This window comes from Manis pentadactyla, chromosome 16 (assembly GCF_030020395.1).
Source record: "Manis pentadactyla isolate mManPen7 chromosome 16, mManPen7.hap1, whole genome shotgun sequence".
Lineage (NCBI taxonomy): Eukaryota > Metazoa > Chordata > Mammalia > Pholidota > Manidae > Manis > Manis pentadactyla.
The window spans coordinates 41253315-41278574 of NC_080034.1; the positions used below are offsets into that span (position 1 = coordinate 41253315).

At 40.9% G+C, this 25260-nt stretch overlaps 1 protein-coding gene across 1 annotated transcript; it reads left to right on the forward strand.

Annotated features, from left to right (window-relative positions):
• The first annotated feature begins 14 nt into the window (after positions 1 to 14).
• On the forward strand, positions 15 to 24629 carry BTNL2 (butyrophilin like 2). Its single transcript, XM_057493874.1, is given in 12 exon segments — positions 15 to 32; positions 840 to 1035; positions 12579 to 12631; positions 12776 to 12862; positions 12964 to 13025; positions 19430 to 19494; positions 19642 to 19791; positions 21493 to 21771; positions 21774 to 21878; positions 23560 to 23574; positions 23577 to 23675; positions 23678 to 24629. Coding segments are annotated over 12 exon segments (1329 nt in total). The 3' UTR covers positions 23878 to 24629.
• Positions 24630 to 25260: the final 631 nt, after the last annotated feature.

Sequence of the window (25260 nt, forward strand, 5' to 3'; positions counted from 1 at the left end):
GAGGACAGCCAAGCATGACCTATGGTGATCATGTGAGTCTGAATATTTGATTAAACCTAAGGCCCCAAGGGTCTTGACATATAGACAGTTTTCATTTATTTCTTTTATTTTTGTTCACATATGAGTTTTGTGACACAGTATGTGTGTATGCATGGGAAATATATATATATATACATAAATATACCATTCCCCACCATATTTTTGAAATAAAATCTACATATTTTTATGACTTTAATATAACAAATCTCAGGCTTGCTGTTTTAGTTCAGCTTTCTTTTTGTTATCAAGTTCAAATTACATTGAATAAAATATCATTACCATAAGGACAGACGCACAGTATTTCAATACATGTCAGAAAGATATTAAAAATGTGTGGTTAGAGGCTTCTGGTTCTAGGGTAAGGTGGAGTAGGTACAATTTTTCCTGTTCTTTCTGCTAAGTACAGCTAACGACAAACATAAGAAGACTCTGTAAGGTGGAGGGGAAGGCAGATTGGCTACAGATCTTAGGACTGAGGAATGACATAGTGGGTGAGTTCCTGAGTTTTCTTTTTGTCTAATATATCCAGTTGTGGTGCTGGAGAAGCTGGAAACCAGGAAGCACCAACAGGCACAGACAAAACTGTCCTAAGGAAAGCGTGCTTCCTTTATCTGAGGGACAGAAGGGCAGACTAGCGGGGCACATGTAGACAATGACCACACGACTCCAGTCAAATCCTGAGGAGAAATCTGCACCCACCACACTGCCCCCTCCCTCAGGTAGCAAAGGCTGAGGGGGGAGCCTTGATTACCACCCTAGCCTGGCTGTAATGAGGCACACTTCGCACCCATCTGTGCCAGCGGAAGCCTCTGGGGTCCAGGACTTTCACCAGTGCCTGTCAAAGCAATAAGCCACCTCCACACTGCGGCGTCAGTGAAGTCTCTCTGGAGAGCCTGGACTTCCACCCCAGCTACTGTGACGAGGCTGCCCTCTCTTCTCTGCCAGGGTTATCAGAGGAGATCGAGTGGAAAGCTGCGACTCTCACCCCACCCAGCTGTAATGAGGCACTCCTCCCATTCTGGGGGTCAGTGGAAGCTGTGTGGGAACAGTGGCAAGATTCCCCTTGTCTCCAGGCTAGGGTTGTGCAAGCAGAGGCCTGGTGGCAACCCCGGATTTCTGTACCTTCCCTGATATCACAAGGCACTCTTGCTCCCTGGGGTATCAATGGAGTCAGGTGGAGAACCTGGAATTTCACACCCATCTGGCAGCAAAGAGGTGGCACCCCCTTTCTCTTCCCAGCCTAGTATCTGGGGACTCAGGGTAAAATAAGACTTAAATAAGATCTAGAGTTTCTCAACATATTACCCAAAATGTCCAGAACACAATAAAAAGTCATTCATCATACCAAGAACGAGAAAAATCTCAACATGAATGGGTAAAGACAGTCAACAGACACCAATGTTGAGATGCTATGGGTGTCACAATTATCTTACAGGGATTTTAAAGCTGTCATCATAGAAAAAATGTTTGGATGAGGAATTATGAGCAAACAAGTAAAAAAATCAAAAAGTCAAGCAAAGGCTTAGAAGATGTTAAGAAAGATTTAATGGAAATTTGAAAACTTAAAATAATGATCATAAAAAAATGAAAATCTCACTTGATGGGGTCAACAGCAGAATGGAAATGACAGAAGAAAAAAATCAGTGAATTTGAAGACTGAATTACAGAAGTTACCCAGTCTGAAAATGGAGAGAAGATCCACTGTCATGAATCTGGGTATTCACTACCTGTTAAGCATTAAGTGTTAAGTGTTAAGAGCACAAGTGCTCTATTTGGGGTCTAGATTGGGGTTTGGTTTAGTCTAAATGAATCTCATGGTGTTCTGGAGGGAATTGGCACAAGAGGCTGATCACTAGCAAGAGCTGCAGGAGAGATGGTGGCGTGGGCTGTAGTTCCGGCCCTACATGACGGCAGATCCAACATTGTTTTACTTGCGAGGCCTGCGCTGCTGTCTCAGAGGTTTGTGTGAATGTATGTGTTGTGCTGGATCTGGCTCACTTGGCTGTGGTGTGAGGCAGAGCGTCGGTGGGCAGTAGGCAGGGACTTATGGGTAAGATGTGGAGAGGAATGGAGGCAGCAATTGCAGGGATGGAGAAAGGGCTGGCGGTGGTAGGGCACGGTCTGTCATGGGTGTGTCGGGCAGAAAGCAAAGCTGTCGTCTAAGGCACTGAGCAGTGAACACAGCAGCCAGAGGTCCTGACTGTGGGTAAGACCATCCAGTTAGGGGAAGTTTGAGGAAGCACTTATTGAGGCTAGTGTGGTTTAGAATACACTGTTTGCCTGGTCATAAAGCTGAAATGATGCCAGGCAGACATCAGGGGATTTCTTCATGTTTTGCAAGTGTTTTGATAGAGACAGTCCCTGATTAAGCACTTAGGTATCTCAAAAGAATAGTATTCTATAAGGCCTTAGAGTCCATCGAGGCATTTTTGCAACCTGACTTCAGGGTTTATAATCAGCATAGTCATTTCTCTCCTCTTGCAGAGGTGATATGAGGGCAGGGAAGTTTTGCCTTCCTCGTCATTCCTTTGGGGTATGGCACTGCCACCTGAGGCGTAGCCATTGGCAACAATGAGCTCTAACATTGGGGCAGTGTCATCTGTGGAGCTGGTGGTGGTGGAGGCCAGCGGTAGAGTGGCTTCCCCAGATGGAGTCCCTTGGTGGCTGGCTGGTGTAAGTCCTCAGTATGTATGCAAGAAGCCTGGCTCAGCATGGAGCTACAAGTATGGGCTTCAATACTAGTTGAACAGAACTCAGGGAACTTAGTTGGGTGATGAGGGGGTACAACTTGCAAAGGAGCATGCAATGCCCAGGACTGAGCTTTGTGGGGACCCTGTCCACAATGTATGTACATTCTGGGCCCATTGAAATGCTAATTGTAGTGACGTTTATCGGGGGCAGCTTTACAATCCAGAGCATTAGAGCATTAGAGCACAAACCTGCCAGCCAGATGGGTCTATTGGTTACACTGGGACAGCTGTTCAGCCTAGGATATAATTTCAGTTAAGTATAAGGTGAGAGTGACTCATTTAATCACTGTTGTCATTGGTACCATTTAACCATAGAGGGAAGTGAACTCTGGGTCAGAATCCACGGCTGGCAGTCTGCTGACCAGAGCCGTTCTAACGGGGCCTGCAGCGTGTGGCGCCCAGCCATCCCGCGGGGCAGCTGAGCCCCTGGCTGAGTCTGTGTCAGCACAGAACCTGAGGCAGGGCTGGGTGCAAGCAATCCTCTCAGCCCGGCCGTACACAGTAAGAGTAGCAGCGACAGCCAGGGAGAGCATTTGCATTTGACCTGTTTGCAGGGGGCCTCGGGGTGCAGCTGCTTGGGAGCAAGAGGTCCTTTACTATTTGTCTAACACAAAGGAGGGACCAGGCCTCCTTCTGCTGAGTGGCCACTAGATTCAGGGTTTTAGGACTTCTCATCTCTCTGAGATACAGACAGTTCCACTAGTGGTCCTGAAGCTATCATTTCAATCTTCTGCAACATTTTGATGAATTTTGTTTAATTTACCAGCCTTTATAAACTGAATAATGAGGCAAAGCCGGTGGCTGTAGCTTCTCGAGCTGGTAATGAGCCATCATCTGGGCCAATCTGTATAATGGTGATCTCTAAGCAATTTGGTAGGGGTCTGTCCCCTTGACTCTCTATTGTGAGGGTCATATTGCACAGTCCCTCAGGTGGGTCACCAGCATGTAGAAGATGGTGAGACATCAGAAAATTACAACGGTAAGGGGAGCAGCTCCCCTGGGGCACAGATGAGGATGACGTCATCACTAATGTCAAAAGAGTGGGCCTCCCCTGTAAATACTAGCAGGGGAGTCTGGAGGAGACTGGTAGTTGGTGTGGGGGGGTCTGGAGCCCCACCAGAAATCAAACAGTATTGGATCCTGGGCTAAAATTTCTGTCCGTTTGTGGAACCACTTGCTGTTTAGAATCCTGGGGAACTTGCTTCTGAATGCTTGCTCGGGCCTCCATCTAAGCCCAGCTGCTTGGGGCCTGTAAGCTAGGAGGGAACTCCACAAGATTCCATGTTCTAGAGCAATGACTGAAAAACTTGGAAGGTGAAATGTGTATCTTGATCTAAATCTATGATGTCTGGTGGGCAAGAGAAGATGAGTATATATCTATATACAAGCTGCCCCTTCTGATACAAGAAAATGCCCCTTTGGGCCTTGTAAATTACTCCATTAAAATAACAAATAACCGGCTACTTGTTGGGCTGTCCAGAAAATAGAGGCTCTCATAGATCCTGAGCCTGTGACCCTCCACACCCAGTTTCCCATTGTATTTTGTGTCACAAAAGCTACTCCACAAGCTTGGCACAGCTACCAAGGCCTTCTTAAGACAGATCTTATCTACACTTGGGTCACTGACATATTCCACCTGCTGGAAGGGGTGGCCCACCTTATCCTGCCAGATGTCATGGTGACGGGTGTCACCCGCCCTCAGCGTTGGTTGGCAAGCTCCTCTGGAGCTCTCCAGGTGTGATCTGAAACTGGCGCATATACAGAGGGCAGGGAGAGACCAAAGAAAGAAGCAGGCCACTCTGGACTGGTAGGTAGTAGGTTTTATAAGTAAGGGATTTACTTACAAGGCTTGTCTTGGGCAGTGGCAAGGTGAGTAGATCCCCACATTCAGTGGACAATGTTATAAAAGACTTAACTGGGTTCAGTCATGTGTACTGTCCAGATGGTCTAAATACCACATCACCATCTCAAAGTTATGTCCTTGGGGCAGCTCTGGGAGAGGGGAAGGCAGGCAGAACCCACATTCCCAGGACAGGGGATGGGGAGGAGCCTCTGACTGCCCAGGTCTAGCTCACAGATCAACTGGCAGTAATTTTATACTGTGTAAGAAAATAGGCACCATTACAAGAACTTTTTGGAAATCATTAAATGTAAAATTATTTTATTTTATTCCCTACCCCCTGTCTTCCTCCTCTTCACTCTTACTTTTCCCCCTTTCTCTCTATTCTTCCTCCTTTATCTCCTCCTCCTTCCTTCTTTCATTCTATACATTCTTTCTATCCCTGCTTCATTTTTTTCACTAAGGGTCTGTCCGGGTGAGCATTCCAGAAGGCAAGGGGCATGGAGGTGATGGGCAGAAGACAGTCAGTGAACATAATGCTGAGAAGTTGGAATCAGACATCATTTCAGTATAAGAAGGAAGTGGGAAGCACGAGGCTTAAATTAGGAAAAACTTCCTCTAAAAAGTGAATATCCTCTCTAGAGAACAGTGATCTCTTTAATAAAAGAGCAAAGGAATCCCAGTCCATGACCTGCTCTTCCTACAGCATCCGTCTCTGCCATTCATTACCTGTGACTAAATATTATGTGGAAAATGTTGTGGAGATTACAATTCACACAGAATGAGTTTAAAAAAAAACTGTAAGTAGAACTCAACCATACAAATTCAGATTTGTTGTCATGGAAACTTTACTGTTTCTTCAGAAAAGAAGAGTTTACAGTTCCCTTTCCAGGCAGACCTCAGATCCAGCAGTGATGACTCATGAACTCTCGCGAGGCACCCAGGGATGGCACTGAGTGTGGGCACAGACCACCCCCTGGACAGCTGAGGGACCTAGTCAGGGCACACCGGGGATCTCCACAGGCTCCTCCTTTCCCCATCCATAGCCTGTCACCAGAGAATTAAAATGGCCTGACAGTGGATCCTGTAGACAGACAAGTAAACCTCTTAGACACATGTAGGGAGAAAAGTCCTTAACTTGCCATAAAACCGGGAGGAACATGAGACAAGATGAGGGGCAGATACACACAGTGGGGAGAGAGCAATTAGAAAACTTCACTAAATGGGAAAGGAAAAGACTGATTTTAAACAGCTTATAGGTTTTGTGTTTTTTTAAGCAGATATAGAAGAGGCCTCAGAAATGTTGATGTTACTCCCATATTCTAGAATGAAAATACCTCACTTATTTTAGGGCTATTTCAAAATCTATTAACTGCCTCATCAAAGAGTCCATGTCAGTTTCTATGCCATCATAGCAATATGGAGGTTCCTCAAAAACTAAAAATAAAAATATCATTTAACCCAGAAATTCCACTCCTAGGAATTTACCCAAAGAAAACAAGATCACAGATTCAAAAAGACAGATGCACCCCTATGTTTATCGCAGCACTATTTACAATAGCCAAGAAATGGAAGCAACCTAAGTGTCCATCAGTAGGTGAATGGATAAAGAAGATGTGGTACATATACACAATGGAATATTATTCAGCCATAAGAAGAAAACAAATCCTACCATTTGTAACAACATGGATGGAGCTAGAGGGTATTATACTCAGTGAAACAAGCCAAGTGGAGAAAGCCAAGTACCAAATGATTTCACTCATATGTGGAATATAACAACAAAGCAAAACTGAAGGAACAGAACAGCAGCAGACTCACAGAACCCAAGAATGGACTAGCAGTTACCAAAGGGAAAGGGGGAAGGCAGGTGGAGATGGAGGGAGAAGGGGATTGAGGGGCATTATGATTAGCACACAAAGTGTAGGTGGGGCACGAGGAAGGCAGTATAGCACAGAGAAGACAAGTAGTGACTCTATATCATCTTACTATGCTGATAGACAATGACTGCAATGGGGTGAGGGGACTTGATAATATGGGTGAACGTAGTAACCACAATGTTGCTCATGTGAAACCTTCTTAAGATTGTATAATGATACCTTAATTGAAAAAATACTAGTAAAACTAAAAAAAATTAATAAAACATGTTAGTTCTTAAAATCAATGTCTGAGTGTCATTAAGGCAGTATTTCTAGTCTTTATACCCTCTTACAAGTTTTTTTGTATAAAGTCACTCCTGCTTCTGTCAGTGTACCTTTGGAATGAAGAAATCCTATGACCTCTCTCTGTACTCTGAGCAACCTGAGCATTCACAGCCCCTGTTTCTCTGGGACTATGCTGTCTGAAATTGCCTTTTTTAAATTAATTTTTTAATTAAAGTATGGTTGATGTTCAGTATTATATTGGTTTCACGTATAAAACATAGTGATTCAACAGTTATACACATTATTAAATGCTCACACCAACTAGTGTAATTAATATCTATCAACATAGAAAGATGTTGCAGGACTATTGACTATATTCTGTATCTGTACTTTCATCTCTGTGACTAATTTATATTATGATTGAGATTTTCTCCCTCTTTATCCACTTCACCTATTTCACCCACCCACCCCAAGCCCTCCCCCATAGTAACCACCAGTCACATCTCAGTGTCTATGAGTCTACTGCTGTTTTGTTCATTTTGTTTTGTTTTGTTTTTATATTCCACATATAAGTGAAATCATATGGTATTTGTCTTTCTCTACCTGGCTTATTTCGCTTAGCCTAATACCCTCTTGTTCCATCCATGTTGTCACAAACAGCAGGATTGCTTTCATTTCCATGGCTAAATAATATTCCATTATGTTTATGTACCATACCTTCTTCATCCATTCAGCTATTGACAGACATGTTGGTTGCTTCCATATCTTGGCTATTGTAAATAATGTAGCAATAAACATAAGGGTCCATATATCTTTTCGAATCAGAGATTTTGTTTTCTTTGGGTGAATTCCTAGAAGAGGAGTTACTGAATTGTATGATATTTCTATTTTTAGTTTTTCAGGAACACCTATACTGTTTTCCACAGTGGCTGCAGCAATTTACATTCCCACCAACAGTATAGGAGGGTTCATTTTTCTCCACATCCTCACCAACACCTGTTGTTCCTTTTCTTTTGGATAGTGGCCATTCTAACTTGTATAAGGTGTTATCTCATTGTGGTTTTGATTTGCATTTCCCTGATGATTAGTGATGTGGAGCACCTTTTCATGTGCCTCTTGGCCATCTGTATTTCTTCTTTGGAAAAATGTCTGTTTAGGTCCTCTGCCCAGTTTATAATCAGGTTGTTGTTTTTTTGGTGTTATCTTATGAGTTTTTTAATATATTTTGGATGTTAACACTATATTGGATAAATCATTTACAAAAATATTCTCCCATGCTGTACATTGCCTTTTTGTTTGGTTGATGGTGTTATTTGCTGTACAGAAGTTTTTTAGTTTGATATAATCCCACTTTGTTTATTTTGCTTTTGTTTTGCCTGAGAAGATTTGTCCAGAAAAAAATTTGCTCATGCTTATGTTCAGGACATTTATGCCTATGTTTTCTTCTAAGAGTTTTATGGTCTCATTTTAGATCTTTAATCAGTCAAGTTTACTTTTGTGTATGGAGTTAGATAGTAATCCACTTTCATTCTCTTACATGTAGTTGTCCAGTTTTCCCAACACTATTCATTGAAGAAACTCTTTTCCCCATTGTATATTTAGATTCCTTTATCATATATTAATTGACCATATATGTGTGGGTTTATTCCTGGGCTCTCTAGTTGATTCCATTGATCTATGGGTCTGTTTTTGTGCCACTACCATACTGTTTGATTAATGTAGCTTTATAGTGTAGCTCAAAGTTAGAGAGTGTAATACTCCCAGCTTTGTTCTCCTTTCTCAAGATTGCTTTGGCTGTTTGGGGTCTTTTGTGGTTCCATATAAATTTTTAGATTATTTGCTCTAGTTCATTGAAAAATGCCATTGATATCTTGACAGGGATTGTCTTGAATATGTAAATTGCTTTGGGCAAGATGGTCATTTTGACAATACTAATTCTTCCTATCCATGAGCGTGAGATAGATTTCCATTGACGTGTCTTCTTCAGTTTCTCTCATCAATGTCCCACAGGTTTCAAAGTATAGGTCGTTCCCTCCTTAGTTAGGTTTATTCCTAGGTATTTTGTTCATTTTTATACAATTACAAATGGAATTGCTTCCCTGATTTCTCTTTCTGCTAGTTCATTGTTGGTATATAAGAATGCAACAGATTTCTGTATATTTATTTTTTTATCCTGCAACTTTGCTGAATCCAGTTAATAGTTCTAATACTGTTTTGGTGGAGTCTACGGTTCCATGTATAATATCATGTCATCTGCAAATAGTCAGTTTTATTTCTTCCTTACCAATTTGGATGCCTTTTATCTCTTTTTATTGTCTGATTGCTAGACTTCTAATATTACCTTGAATAAAATGCCTGGAGCTCCCTGATTCTTGTTTCTGATCTTAGAAGAAAAGGTTTCAGCTTTTTGCCATTGAGTATGATGTTAGCTTGTGGGTTCGTTGTATATGGCCTTTATTATGTTGAGGTATATCCTTCTATACCTGTTTTCTTGAGAGTTTTCATCATGAATAGATGTTGAATTTTCTCAAATGCTTTTTCAGTGTCAATTGAGATGATCATATGGTTTTTGTCATTCCTTTCATTATTGTGTTGTATCACATTGATTGATTTACAAATATTGTATGATCCCTGGAATAAGTCCCACTTGGTCATGATGGATGATCCTTTTGATGTATTTTTTAAATCAGTTTGCTAATATTTTATTGAGGATTTTTGCATCTTTGTTCATCAGAAATAATAGTCTGCAATTTTCTTTTTTTGTAGTTGCTTTGTCCTGTTTTTGTATTAGAGTGATGCTGGCCTCAAAGAATGAGTTTGGAAGTATCCTTCCTCTTCTATTTTTTGGAATACTTTAAGAAGGATAGGTATTAGCTCCTCTTTAAATGTTCAGTAGAATTCATCTGTGAAGCCATCTGGTATTGGACTTTTGTTTGTTGGAAGTTTTGTGATTACCAATTCAATTCCATTGCTGGTAATTGGTCTATTCAGATTTTCCATTTCTTCCTGGGTCAATCTTGGAAGGTTGTACATTTCTCAGAATTTCTTCATTTCATTTAGGTTGCCCAATTTATTGTCACAATTTTTCACAGACTTCTCTTATAACTCTTTTTATCTCTGTGGTGTTAGTTGGAACTTCTTTTCACTTCTGACTTTATTTATGTCCTTTTGTTTTCTGTTGGTAAGTCTGACTAGGAGTTTCTATTTCATTTATCTTCTTGAAGAACCAGTTCTTTGTTTCATTGATTTTTTTCTACTCCTTTTATATTCTCTATTTTGTTTTTGCTCTGCTCTTTATTATGGCCCTCCTATTAATTTTGGGTTTGTTTGTTCTTCTTTTACTGATTTCTTTAGTTGTGAGTTTAGACTGTTTATTTGGAAGTGTTCTTGTTACTTGAAGTAGGTGCTATGTATTTCCCTCTTAGAACCACTTTTGCAGCATCCCACTTACAGTGAACTGTTGTGTTCCTGTTTTCATGTTTCCATATATTGTTTATGAATTTAGTTATAATTTATATAAAGATACATGAAGTTATTTATCTACTCAATTATCAACAGATATTTAGGTTGTTTTCAATGTTTGCTATTATCAATAAAGTTGGTATGAACTTGCAACATGTCCTCTAGGTGTATATTCAAAAGTAGAATGCATTCATAATATATATGTTTTCAATGCTACTATGTAATGTTGACTTATTTTCCAAAATGATTGTATTAATTTATATTCCCATCAGCAGAATATTAGTAGAATGTTGTTCCACATCCTTGTCACAATTAATATGTTTTAACATTTTCATTATTTTTCCAGTGTGGTCTTGGTTTGCATTTCTCTGATTAGTAATGAGGAGTTTGAACAAACTTTCATGTATATATCATTTCTGTATCCTTGCTGTAGATACAAATCTTCTGTATCCTTACTTCTTGCCTTTACCACTTCTTTTCCCTCAGATAAATATAGACCTTTACTAATTGATGTGTAGGAAGTCTTAGTATGTTACAATAATCTTACACAGTGTACTAAAATGTTTCCCTCTGTGGTAGATGATTCCAATCAGCATACAATCTATAGTATTTTCTTTCCCCTAATTTCAATTCTACCAAAGGTCCTTTACTCCTAATTTGCAGGAAAATCCTTAAGAATGTTGGCTTCACTTGCTATTTCTGGTCTGTCCTATTCTTCCTTGAACCTACAAGAATCAGGCTACAGTCCACATCTTTAACTGAAATCCTTGTTATGATCATAAATTAGTTTTATGTTGCCAAATCTAATGACCACTTTTAAGCCATCATTTTACTTACCATATTAGAAGTATTTTTACATAGTTAATCGCTTCTGCGTAATTGACATATTTTCTTGACTTGTTCCTAAACATCACTGTCGGGATTCTCAGCACACCAGGCTCAGTGCTGTTTCTCAGCCTCGTAGGCCAAGTCCCTTTCACCTTCCCAACCTCTAAATGACTGCAGACTCAGAGCTCATTTTTTGCATATGTTTCTTATGAACCTTCATTCTCTAGAAGCTCTCATCCATGCCCTTAATTTGTGTTAAGTCTCTCTAGCTTACATCACTGGCCCTCACATGTTGCCTATAGTTCTGCAGTGTAATTTGCAATCAAGTTTTGAATATTCCTTTTGTTCTCTTTTTCAAGATAGTTTTGGCTATTCTAGATCCTTTTCATTTTCATATAAATGCTAGAATTGTCTGTTTCTGGAAAGAAAACTCAGTGGGCACATTGATCAGGTTTTTGTTGAGGAAAATTCATATTTCTTCCAAAACCAAGCATTTCCTTTCTCTCCATATACCTGGGATTTCATTAGTTACTCTCATTGGTTCTTTGTAGTTCTCACAGTGGGGACATCACACATATTTTTGCTAAATTTATCTCTAAGTTTTTAATGTTTTTATTGCTATGGTAATGGAATTACTTTAAAATTTTACATGCAGTATTCTGCTGCTAATATATAGAATTACAATTGCTTTCTGTATTTTGCCATTGTGAAATTAATACATTCTAGACACTTTAATAACATTATTAGAGTTTTATAGCAAGTATATAAGCCTCAAGCCTCAATTCTTTGCCAAAAGGAGTCTGAAGCTGTGTGAAATCTGCTTGGCTCCTATTAACTTTTAAAATAATATCATTTCAATGTATACAACTGACTGAATTAAAAATCCTAATGAGTATTTAAAAAACTATTTTTTATACCCAATTTTATGTTAAATTACAACCAGACACAGTTAAATGTCTTATACATGATCATGGCACTACATAGTCACCAATTATTTCCATAGTCCAGTTTAAATCATTTTCCTGGCCAGGACATCTTTTTGCATGTAAGTTTCTTTTCTTTCTGCCAGTATCTGAGATACTCTTTGTTCTCATGTGTGTCCACGAGTACGTATTTCCCTGATACTGAAAGTCTCCTGCCTCTAATGTTAGGTGCTCCACCCCCTGCCGCCTCCAGCTCCTGAGCCTCACAGCACTCAAGACGTATGAACTGTTGCACATGCTCCAGCCCATGCCTCCTCCATGAAGGTTCTCTTGACGCCCTGGACTCCCTCATTAGTCACTGAATTATTACATTTTGGTACCTATGTTCTCTCTTACTACTACAAATACCCTTGAGAGCAGGATTTCTAATTTTTTCATCTTTGCTTATTTAAGAATGCCTGGAAATGAAACAGGAAAATGAGTGTGAGATACCGAGGCGGCCTCTTCCCGCAATAAACCCTTCCTCGTTTCTTTCCCGCCCTCTTCAATCTCCATCTCCGACTTCCGTTCCCTGCCTACTCCCACTCCTATCCAGGTGGGTTAGTTGCCGAAATCTTCTGGTGCCCCAAGGAGATCGAAGCTTATTCGGTAGCAGCAATTTTCCTACCCCTTTCCCCATTCCGCACAATTTATCAAAAGGATTTAAGGTTAAGATCTCGGTCGTTTAGGACACACCTCAGTCTCTCCCCACTGGCCTTCAAGTCGCTGGGCCTCTTCAAAACCTGCATTTAGTTAGGCGATTCCGCCATCTATTGGTCACATGCGGGACTGCAGCAGTCCTTCTGCGAATGTGGTGAGGAGCGTGAGGGACCTGAATCGGTAAGTACTGTGGGGATCGCGGGGACAAATGGAGAAGGCTTGGCAGGCTGGTGTGCTTTTCTTTAACCCTTTCAACATTCGGAACGTTCTCCTATTTCCAGGGTGAGACATGCCTGTCAATCTCTTTGAGTGAGTTCGCTGGGGTCCTGGGAGCCACGCCAAGGTAACTATTTCACGTTCCTCCTAATTCCCCGAGTGAGGCGTCTGGGCTGGTTTGCAAGTGGACGGCTGCTTTCGTCAATGCTTATATCTCTTCCCAGGAACCTCATTTCTACAGACTATAACCTGCAGCTGAATCGATTTTATGTAATTTTATCATTTTCAAAACATGGGTAATAATACTGATTATTTTTACACTTTTGTAACTTTTCATAAAGTAAATTCAAAAGTAAAATTTTTAATCATATCTTAAAATATTTTCAGAACTCAGGAGAATTGTTTTGTCAGATATGTTTTGGGTTCTAAGATGGCAGTGGCTCTAACAGGGCAGAGGGTTCTTCAGAGTTCTTCAGCTTAGACCTCAGAATTAGCAATCACCTTAGTCCTCCATCCCTGAATGTTTAGAAATTTCAAATACATTTTGTACATTTTAAATACACTCTTGGTGGCCTAGCTACATTCATTCAGTGCCTATTTGCATGTCAAAATGTAGGATTATCTTATATACTTCTATTGTAGGCCAGCAAAATGCTCAGGTCTGCTTTTGATAGGGCAAAACATAAAGAACATACACTTAAGAATCAGAGTTTCATAAGGCAAGGCAGCCTTCCAACACAGATATTGTTGTTCTTATGTAGTATCATTAGATAGTATTTCAAGAGTGGCAGGTCTGTTCCTGCTAAATTTTTAACCATATGACTGGTTCTTTATCTGTTTGGATTTCTGCCCCCAATCTCCCCTCTTCCATTCAGAATGGTACTTGAAGTGGGGGTGGGGGCGGTGCTTTGTGTATAATTGTTTATTAATCATCACATTTTCTTATATTTTACTAGAACATACAGGTCATATAAAAGAACATGGTTCTTTGATGAATAAAGTGATCACAGATGTTGGCTCTAGGATTTAGGGTCACCTTTTTGACACCTAGCAGTTCACAGTTCTTTAGATGATATCAAAGAATTTTATTATATTTTTCCATCTAAGCTTCCTAACACTTTGTGAATAAGATAATTGTTATTTAAAATTCTAGTTCTCATTCCAGCAGTTGAGGCCTTCAAGTTCAGATATTACAATATTCATTAGGAGCCTCAACAAATATATAAAAATATATTGCTCACTCTATAAGCCTCTTATGGCTAACCTCTAGGATAGTTTTACCACTATATTTTACTTCTTAGCCATCAGCAAGCATAGGATCTCATCAGGGAAAGGTAGGGATCTAAATGAATCGATCTAAATGCAAAAGCAAATGAAAAATGCCTGTTTTTTTCCTTGTCTATGAATGTGTATACCCTTCTGTATGGAGACCAACAGTCAGCTCCAGTGGTTACAACCCAGAGGATTAAGTAATCCTAAATAGCAGAATATGTAAAAATCACATGTATACACTTGGTTTAGGAATGTGCTTTTGTATTTCCACTTGAATAAAGGTATCTTTGATACTCTGAAAAAAAAATTGCAGTTCTACTGGGTTTTTGTTTTTTTTTTGGATTGACTACTAGTGGTAAATCTATAATGTGATGAAATTTTGCTAAGAAAGCTGTTTCTGGGTGAGAGTCTGTGGAGCAATTACAGTTACCTTATTATTGTGGCATGAACTTTAGGACTCATGATCTTCTTCATTCTCCTCTCAATGACTCCTCAGTCCACAGGTTTCTTCTCCTTGGCCAGATGGCAATGTTGTGCTTCCTGTTGATTTGAAGGAACAGTGTCATGGCCCTGAGTCCTGGAGTTCTTGGGTGGGGCGGTGGGGAGGAGAGGACAATTCCTTTTCCTTTTTGTCTCCTATTGAGGCCAAGGTAACACTGGACAAGGGGGCTTATACACCAACAAGCCCTCAGAGCTGCTTCCTGAGAGTTTATTCCCACGTCACCTCCATCTCTATGGACCCTGAGATACCACAGAGGGGCCTCCAAGATAGTCATGGGCACAGAATAACTTGTTTCTGTCCTTTTAGGACTAATCTTCAGTCTATTTAAACCTTGGAACACACCATCCCTTGGGATGCAAGCTTCCCAGAGGCTGGAGTTGTTGACTTGCCGGTTTAACCAGATTCCAGATTCCTCCTGTATGCATAGTCCCCTGTAGGATCTACCTCCACCCTTACTGACCCTGTAATGGTCAGCATGAACTCATCATTCCAGGCTTGATGATTACCTCAGCATGACAGAATCATTCCCCCTCTCAAAGCCAAGTATCTTTCATCCTGTGTAAGGAAAATACATTTGCAAGAGGAACAAATCCAAGAAATATTGCTTTAAGCAATATTTCAGAGCTTCAGGCTTCTTCCAAACAGCAACATTGAGTCAGACTTTCTTGCTTCTTGCTTTGCAGAGCACAAAGATTGATGGAGGAGGGAGAACTGGGAGGACCAGGATCCCCTTCCCAAGATTTTAAAGTTAAGAAAATTGGATCCCCAGAAACAAAAGACTTATCCAAAGTAAAGGTTGTCAAAATTGATAACAAAACTAGAATATAAATCTTAGACATCCTAATTATAGGGCTCTTCCTGTCCTCTACTGGCTGAGGGAGTCATGAATGTGGGTCTCACGTGACAGCAGCACTCGGAAGGGAAACATCTGAGTGAATCGTGTCCCGCAGAAAAGCCCCTGAAGACCAGACTGAGCACGTCTCTGCTGCCCTCTTGGTGACCCTGTAGATGCCTGACTCCCCTGCCCTTCTGCTCTCCCTCCTGCCTTCTCAGCGCTGCGAGCATCTGTCGTTTCCTGCCCCCTCTCCCATATGCCGACACACCCATGCAAAATGGACATTCAAAATTCATAGCATAATTTAGGACACAATGCTTTTTTCTTTTTAAATTTTTTATTGAAGAATAGCCAATACAATATTATATTTCGAGAATACAACAGTGATACAACAGTTGTATACATTATCAAATGTTCACACCAGCTAGTGCAGTTACTGCCTGTCAACACAGAAGGCTGTTACAGAACTTTCAACTATTCTCTGTGCTGTACTTTCATCCCTGTGACTAATTTACATTGTGATTGAGATTTCTGGGCCTCTTCATCTCCCTCATCTACCCGCCCCACCCCTGCCCCAACCCCTCCCCTATGGTAACCACAAGCCACCACTCAGTGTCTCTGAGCCTACCGTTGTTTTGCTCATTTCGTTTTGTTTTTAGATTCCACAAAAAAGTGAAATCATGTGGTATTTGTCTCTACCTGGCTTATTTCACTTAGCATAATACCATCTACGTCCATCCATGTTGTCCCAAATGGCAGGTAGCCCCTAGAAAAAGTGTATGTAAGGGCTTTTTGAGAAGAGATATACAAAATATAAACAGAGTTTCAAGTGGTCAGTTGGTGCTAATGTGACTGACCACAAGCAAAACGCAAAGGCGGGTGCTGACGCTCCTGGCGGAATTCCAATGCTACGTATCATCAGGGTGATACCGAATATGTGCAATGGGAAAAATATTTCCACACCCCCCAGTTTGGGTGTGAAAAAATAAATTTCTACACTTCCCTCTTACTGATCTTAGTTTTTATGTCAAGCACTATAAAGTCTTAGAGCTCATAAATGCCAGATAAACTCAGTGGTTTTCATAACAATAATTTGAAAACAGCTATCCGCCCAGGGTTATTTCTAAGTCCTGAGGTTAAGAGGTGGTGCAGGGTTAGTGCCCAGGCTCTCTTCTGATTTCCAGTGTTACTCCCACTCTTGGTCTTGGTCACATTGTGCCTCCTGGGGGTCACTGTCCTTCCCAGACTGGTGATGATGACTGTCATGTCCATGACATCACTCTCTTCTTGCTGCATCATTCCTTGCCAGCATTTCAGGCAGCAAACTTTCACCCCAAATCTGAGCTTTCCAAGGCCCACGTCCTCTTGCCTGGGGTAGCCTCCTCTTTGCTGCTGCTCTTTAGTCACCCCTGGGAGAGTGGTGTCTGTGCTGCTGCCGTTCTGGGGCCCGGGGTGAAGTGGGGCACCAGCTTCTCCCCTCTACTTGAGAGACAGAAACAGGGTAAAGAGACTCTCGCCAATGTTAAATTATTTTTCTCTTCTGTTCAAACCCCTCATCCCCCACAATAGGAAGGGTCTTTATCTACCCTGAAAGGAGGGGAATATGCTCACATTAAGAATAGCAACCTCCAGTTAGGTGCCCAAATATGGGCTGATCATAACAAGAGAGGAAGCAAACTCAGGGAAAAAAACAACTTAAAATTTATAACATCACAATGTTGCATACGTTCATATTTTACATTGAAATATTTTACACCTACAATTTTTTTTCTGGAGAATTCTTGAATCCTGAGAATATATCTGCAGACCCTCAGGGGTACTTGCACTCTGATTTAAGAAAAACTGACATAAAGGGGGATCGAAGGGAAAATTTAACCTAAAAAGCACACACACAAATGTGCCTATAACTTCTGTCATTATAGTGTTTGTACCCAAATGTTGTGCTGAGTTGCTTAATAAACTTCTTTGATTGATATGAGAGTAACTAAACTCTTTGTTACCCAGCAAAGGGAGATAAAAAACTAAAATAAAATGAGCAATAACCTAACACACAGCAGACTTGGCCGGGCACTATGATGCTGAGATGGTGATTCTTTTCGCTGGCCTCTGTTTTCTCATCAGTAAAATGAGGGATCGGGTTTTGATAAAGGGTCTGGCCTCCAACTCAGCCCCATGAGTACTGTGCTCTGGGGGGCACTTAGCACTCGGTGGGGAATCCTCGGCGTGTGGCGAGGTAGAGGGAAGGGTGAAGACGGAGAAGGTACCGCCAGCACCAGGTTCTGTGTGTGGTCCTGGCTGGAGATGGCACAGCCCAGGCCTCACCCAGAAGGGGCGCCCTGGCCTTCTGGGGAAGCGTGAGGAGTGCTAATATCACTATTTTGTCTGCAAGTCTAAAGAACTCATAACTAAAACCAGTCAAAGTCCACTTGCCGTGTGAGTTTCACTTCAGAGGATCAGCAGGTAGGAGGTGAACACAACATTCTGACTGGAATCTCTTGTTCAGAGCGGGAGTCAGGGATCTGGAGTGAGGCAGCACGAATCCTTTGCCCACAGCCTGGGGGGCCAGGGCCGCCTCCACCCCGTCTTGCTGTCCCCCACTTCTGGCTCCAGTCAGCGCCCAGGGCGGTGGCCCATCTTTGGACACCTGCTGCGTGGATGCATGGTGAGACCAAGTGAGGAGCTGACCCAGCAGCTCTGGTTTCCCCCTGACGGAGAGAGGACACATGTGAGTGGTTTGGACTGGAAAGTCCCTGGGGGCAGAGGCCGGGGAAGTCGGGGAAGTCCACTACTATGAGGAAGTTGGCATCTAGACAGTCAGCGCCTAGCAGGGAAACTGCCACTCGTCACAATACCTCCCGCTTGTATTTCACACTCATACCCTGCTTGATATTTTTCAAAGTGCTACCCAAGCTTAAGTGATCCTCACAATATTGCTGTGAAACTGGTTGGGTGATGAAGGGGCACTGGATTAAACCCAGAAAACTGGGATCATGTCATTCATTTGTCATGCGTGATCTTGTTGTGCTGTGTCTCAGAGCCTCGGTTTCCTTGCCTGTCACATAGTGAACATACAGCTGGAAAAATATTAGGAACAGCGCTTTCCATCAGAGAGTAGGGAACGGAGAGGCTCAAGAAAACAAAGCGAGATTCTCAAGGTCACAGAGGTAAACACAAAGTCACCTTGTCTCCTAAAATTCTTATTTTACTTTCCTTTCTCTCTATAAAAATATGTTATTTTAAACATGTGATCAACTACATCTATTTTTGAGGTTTATTTGGATATATAAGCTTCAAACTTTGTGAATTGAGTACATTTATTCTCACCAGTTAATTACTGTGGTCATGTGGCACTTTGAAAAATTAATATTTGATGTTTTTTACTGGAAAACAAACCTCTAATGATCTGTAACACATAGTCATTTGTAATTTTCTTTGGTACGAATTTTAATTCCATAGACATTGGAATTCGGAATAGCTACTCACCTAATGCCTAACACAAACCACCACTCATCATGGCATCTTAACACTTACACTTTATCTGGAAAATGAAATAAAATGTGGCTTTAAGAATTCGACAGTACATATACGTATTAGATCATATCTCTTAACAATATCAAAGTTTACCATCTTCAAGTTTCTGAAGAGTTGGGGCTTATATTCAAATGGTAAAACAGAAATATCAAGAAGCTTAAAATTAAAGTATTTTGATTTAAAGTTTATGACTTAGGTTCAAATCATTTATCTATAAAATAAGCATGCTAAAGATTTTCAACATGCTGATGGCAGATGGTCCATGGCAGTGTTTTTCTTCAGCACTACTAACACTTTAGGCTGGATAATTCTTCACCGTAGGGGCTTCCCTGTGCACTAGCATGTTTAGCGGTATCCTCAGCTAATACCCATAGATGTCCTCTCCCCACAGCTGGGACAACCGAAAATGGCAGACATCGCCACATGTTCTCCAAGACAAAACTGCCCCCTTGCCCTGTGAGACCCCTGGTGTGAGGTGGTTACTCTGTTTATACTCACAGACCTCTCTCTGGGCACTGGTGCAAGTTAACGTGCATTTTTTTTACAACTTTCTTCAAAAGCTTCACTGATTTGGGCAGTTCTTTCTTGGAAGTCTCCCTCTAGATCTCTGGGACATCCGCTTGCCGGATGGCGGCCTCTTTAAAGTGTTTGACGTGTTCGCTTCTGTGTTTGCTCCAAGGAGGATGGTGGCTCTTCCAGGACACAGTCTGTCCGGTGTAGTTGCCTCCGTGCTGCTCACCATGAAGCAGCCAGGTAGAATGCCCTTCTTGCCCTCACTGCACACCGGATGTCCCAGAGATACAGTCTGCATGCAGAGTTTGAAATCAAAAGGGCTGGTACTATATTACGAGGGGGTCCAGGGCTCAAACATCTATGCTCTCCAAAGGGTTCCTCCACTTCCAGCCACGTTACTTTTGGAGTGTCTTCTGCCTTAGTTCCCTCATCTTTATGATAAAATAGCGATGTACCTTGGTGAAAGGGGGAGCCTAGTAAACAAAATGTTCTCCATGTAATTGTAGATTAATGATACCAAAATAAAAATAGTAATAATAATAAAAAGAATAGCGATGTACCTACAGCCCATTGGCTAGCACAAGCTTTAGGACTAAATGAGGCTGTACAGACAAGACACTTCAATTAGCCCCTAGAGCACATTAAGTTACTGATCCATTCCCCTGCTTCTAAGCAGCACAGCACTTTGGGGACAAGAAAAGTGGCTGTTTCTTACCATAAACTGAGCAGCACAAAACTACTTGGAAGCAAAAAACTAGAGGGAGACTTCCAAGAAATAGACTTGGAAATCTCAGTAACTGAATTTTGTCCATCACAACATTGTACCTTGAGAAAGGATTATGAAAATTCAATGTCAGAGGGAAATATCAGAGCCCCAGGGAAAATGCAGCATGGAGAAGTGGGGAAAACCCTAGACAGAGCACAGAGGTGCAGGCTGCAGACTACTGAGTGCTACCAGACATGATCTGATGTGATGAGGCTGTCCACCCCTCCATGTGCTCAGTGTCCTAACCTGTGAAAGTGGTCAGCCAGAGGGTGACTTCAGACCTACTAGCCTCATAGTCACATTCCATCAATGAGGCATGCAGGCAGATCTCCACTTAAATACTATGTGACCTTTTAGCAGCATCTATTTGATACAGAGCAGCAACTTAACAAGGCAAGGTTCCTTCTTAGGAGGACTGGATGTGCACAAAGCAAATGCAAATGGCCCTGGAGCATTTTAGGGGGAGACAGAACATAATATACATGACATATGAAATTATTAAACATAACAACAGGAGGAATTATTAAGCAACTCTTCAATTTTCAGGTAACAATGAAGAGGTCAAACATGACTCAAAATGTCCTTGTAAAAACTGCAGTGTACATAGACTAGGAACTGGAGAATTTTCTGCTCCAGACCAAAAAGAAAAAGAAAAAAAAAGCCCAGTCCTACTTAGGACCAGAGCAATCCTGAAAAGCTAAAAAATCTAGTGAGTGTATTTACTACCTAAATTTTAGGAAAAGCTATTGTAATGACAGTCACTAACAATATAAAGTGAAATTACTAACTATAAGATAAATGATTATAAAAATACAAAATAAATAATAACATTCCTGATTAAAATAATCATTTACATATTAATTTATTTGAGAATAAAAACAACCCAGAGATGGTGGTTTTAGTATCTTAAAGATACTGAGATTCCAAATCTCAAATCTCACTGAAAATAGTGGATTTGCTTCCCAAATCACACAGCTTGTGACAAATTCAGCCCTGACACTCATCAAATTTTTGAACTGCATATTATTTTCAGTATACAAAATTATCTTTTTAACAGCCAAATGTGCAAATCATTATGCTATATTTTTCTAAAACTTGAAAATAAAGCTCTTTCTCCTCCAGGTGACTCTACTTTGATAGGTTGGACATCCCAAAGCAAGCTTATTAATCTCCCAATTGGCATTTCCTGGTTCCTCTTTTATACCGTTTTGTAGATGACTTCAGAGTAACTAGTCCCACCCATCCTATCATGGCCAGGGTAGGGGAAGATGCCCTCCTGACACGTCAGCTCTTCCCCAGGAGGACATCAGTACACATGGAGGTGAAGTGGTACTGCTTGGAGCCCAGCACAACTGTGTTTGCACACTGGCACGGAGTTGGAGCGACCGAGATGCTGATGCAGGAGTACAGAAGCAGAATGGAGTTGACAAAGGATGACGTTGCTGAGGGAAGGGTGAGGTGAAGATGTACAACATTCAACCATCTGATAATGGGCAATACTGGCGCCATTTTCAAGAGGGGAACTACTGTGGAGAAGCAAGCTTGCTGCTCAATGTAGCGGGTGAGTACTTGGGGAAAGACAAAGGGTCTCAGACAGAGAAGTATATTAAATCATGGTAAGCTTATTGCCATTTGGAGAATTCCCATTTAAGCGTTAAGGTAATTCCTAATGCCCACTCTTCCATCCTGATTCATTTGAAGGCAAGTCATGTTGAAGTCTTCAAAGCAAGCTCACTTAAAAACAGTCTTCCCAAATTTAACCTACACGGTTTTGACTGTTCTTGATAATTAATTGAAATCCATGACATATGGTCATTAGCAATTTTGCTAAGTCATGATTTGTGCCACATCAAGGGCAAGTCGATTACTAAGCACGTTTACCTAATTGCCCAGCATCTGTATCTCAGCGGAATTGGTTGTTCTCTACCAAACCTCAAAGGCACAGTAACTGAGATGTGAAAACTTTGTTTCTTGGCATAATGCCTCCAGTTAGAAAGCTAGTGATGTAACTGAAGAAATTAAGAACATTGTGCTTCAGTGGAAATTATTTTACACTAGTGTTCAATGAACTGGGCTCACAGATGCTTTTGGACAAACCCACAGCAAATAGCAAGGCTCTGCATGATGCTTTTGTATAAGCAAAGTAGGAAAGAGTTGAGAAAAAGAGGATGACTGAAGAAAGCTCTGTTTAAAGGTAAAACACATTTCTGAAAAGTAAACTTTCATATGGTTCTCTGGCAGGAATAAATCTTCTATGTGCTAAAGAGAAAGTCAGGCAAATCCATTCACCTTATCAGGGCAATAGTTCTCTGGAGATGTTACCATCTCTGGCTGTTACTGTTTCCTTCTTTACTCCCCTATGAGGCTATTTTCTAACACCTTTTATTCATAACAACCAAGACTATCATTATTATCGTTATTATATTCAAAGTGATTCAAGATGGATGAAGTAATCCATGTATTTCTGAGATGTAGAGATGGGAGGGCAGCATTTCACTATCAGGGACATGTAAAAATAAGCCACGTGAATGGAGTCTCTTTTCCAGTAACTGATAGAGTCAGGAATCTCATCTATGAACAATACAACCTCCTTTGTTTGGGTTTGAGAGTTGTATTGAGTAGAGAAAGAATTTCATGATTATACAAGACTAGGATTTTTCAAAACCATATTTCCTTTTAGATTCCTATTTAGATACTAGAACTTTTCGTGGAGCATCCCATTTTACACACCCCTGGTTATCTACTTGCATCCCAAGATTACAACCATCAACAAAAGGAATGGGAAGATTTCTGATTTTATATTAAATATTCTATTTAAATGAGTCAATATATCATCCAAAATGTCAGACAAAGTGCTTGACACAACAATATTAAGCTGAAAAATACAGAGCTCATAGCATGGGGGAGCTCATGAACAAATTATAACACATCTTTGTTTGCAGTATTAGAGACATAAGCAAAATGTCACTGTGTCCCTTTCTCTTCTCCTGTCTGGATCTGAAGAAAAATGCTGCTCATATGTTCTAATTTAAAGACCTAGCCTGGGGAACAAGTAAAGTGAATTGGACCCAGTTTAAATGGGAAGAAGGCTTCAGACTGCTTTTTGCTCCCCAGAGCCCTGGACTCCTGCAGTCTCCCTCTGATCAGTGCCACTGGGATCTCAGTCTCTATGAGTTGTGCCTCCATGTGCTCCAGGCCTGAGGGCTATGTCTCTCCCCCCACCCCACCCCACCCCACCCCAGGTCTGGGGTCTGATCCTAATACGACATGGAGGGAAATGTGCAAAGTGGAATCCAGCTGGTGTGCACTGCAAAAGGCTGGTTCCCAGAGCCCCATATTTATTGGGAAGACAGCACAGGGAGAAGCTGCTGACTGTGTCTGAGCATCACATCCAAGGTACAGATGGCCTATTCTATGTGGAAGCCACTCTTGTTGTCAGGAATGCCTCTACAGAGAGGGTATCTCGCTTCATCCACAGTCCCATCCTCAGTGAGGAGAAGTGGTCAGACACCCCCGTCCCAGGTCAGTGCCCTGTCTCTACCACCATGCACTCCGGTTAACAGGGAAGGTTCCAGGGACTGTTCTGTAGCACTTAATATTTTTTTATCAAGAAAAATGTAGTAACATGTTTTAAAAGGTATAAAATATTTATGACTGGAAATACATATGTTATATTTTGATTGAATAGCTGTTGTTAATGGTACTCCAGTTATTTTCAAGTTTGGCCTTTAATTCTGTCTGAATTGATTTTCTTCACTCACAAGTATGCATCACATTGTAAATAAAACAAAACTATATTCTTGCAATTGAAATGCTTTCTTATGCTGTATTATGTTGATTACTTCCAGGAACCTATCATATGAAGATAATCAGAGATAAATAATAGAAAACCAATAACAGAAAATCAAAACTATTTACATATAGCATCTTAATTACAGCCTTATTTATAAATAACAACAAAACAACAGCCAAAAATAACCCAACATAGCAATGGAGTGTTAAGTGTATTACATTATTATAAATTACAGTGTTGAAAGAAATGGAAATTAAAACTACAATGAGATATCACCTCACACCAGTTAGGATGGCCACCATCCAAAAGACAAACAACAAATGCTGGTGAGGATGCAGAGAAAGGGGAGCCCTCCTACACTGCTGGTGGGAATGTAAGGTAGTTCAACCATTGTGGAAAGCAGTATGGAGGTTCCTCAAAAAACTAAAAATAGAAATACCATTTGACCCCAGAATCCCACTCCTTGGAATATACCCAAAGAATACAGCTTCTCAGATACAAAGAGACAGATGCACCCCTATGTTTATCACAGCACTGTTTACAACAGCCAAGATATGGAAGCAACCTAAGTGTCCATCTGTAGATGAATGGATAAAGAAGATGTAGTACATATACACAATGGAATACTATTCAGCCATAAGAAACAAATCCTACCATTTGCAACAACATGGATGGAGCTGGAGGACATTAACACTCAGTGAAATAAGCCAGGTGGAGAAAGACAAATGCCAAATGATTTCCCTCATTTTTGGAGTATAACAATGAAGCAAAACTGAAGGAACAAAATGGCAGCAGACTCAAAGACTCCACGAATGAACTAGTGATTACCAAAGGGGAGGGGTGTGGGAAAGCGCGTGGGGAGGGAGGGAGAAGGGGACTGAAGGTTATTATATTTAGTACACATGGGGGGGACCACGGGGAGAAAAGAGAAGCGACATAGTGGATCTCTGGCATCTTGCTGCTCTCATGGACAATGACTGCACTGGGGTATGGGTGGGGACTTCATAATATGGGTAAATGTAGTAACCACATTGTTTTTTCATGTGAAACCTTCATAAGAGTGTATATCAATCATACCTTAATAAAAAATTAAAAAAAAAAAAAGAAGCTATGAGGAAAACCAAAAAAAAAAAAAAAAAAAACTAAGAGA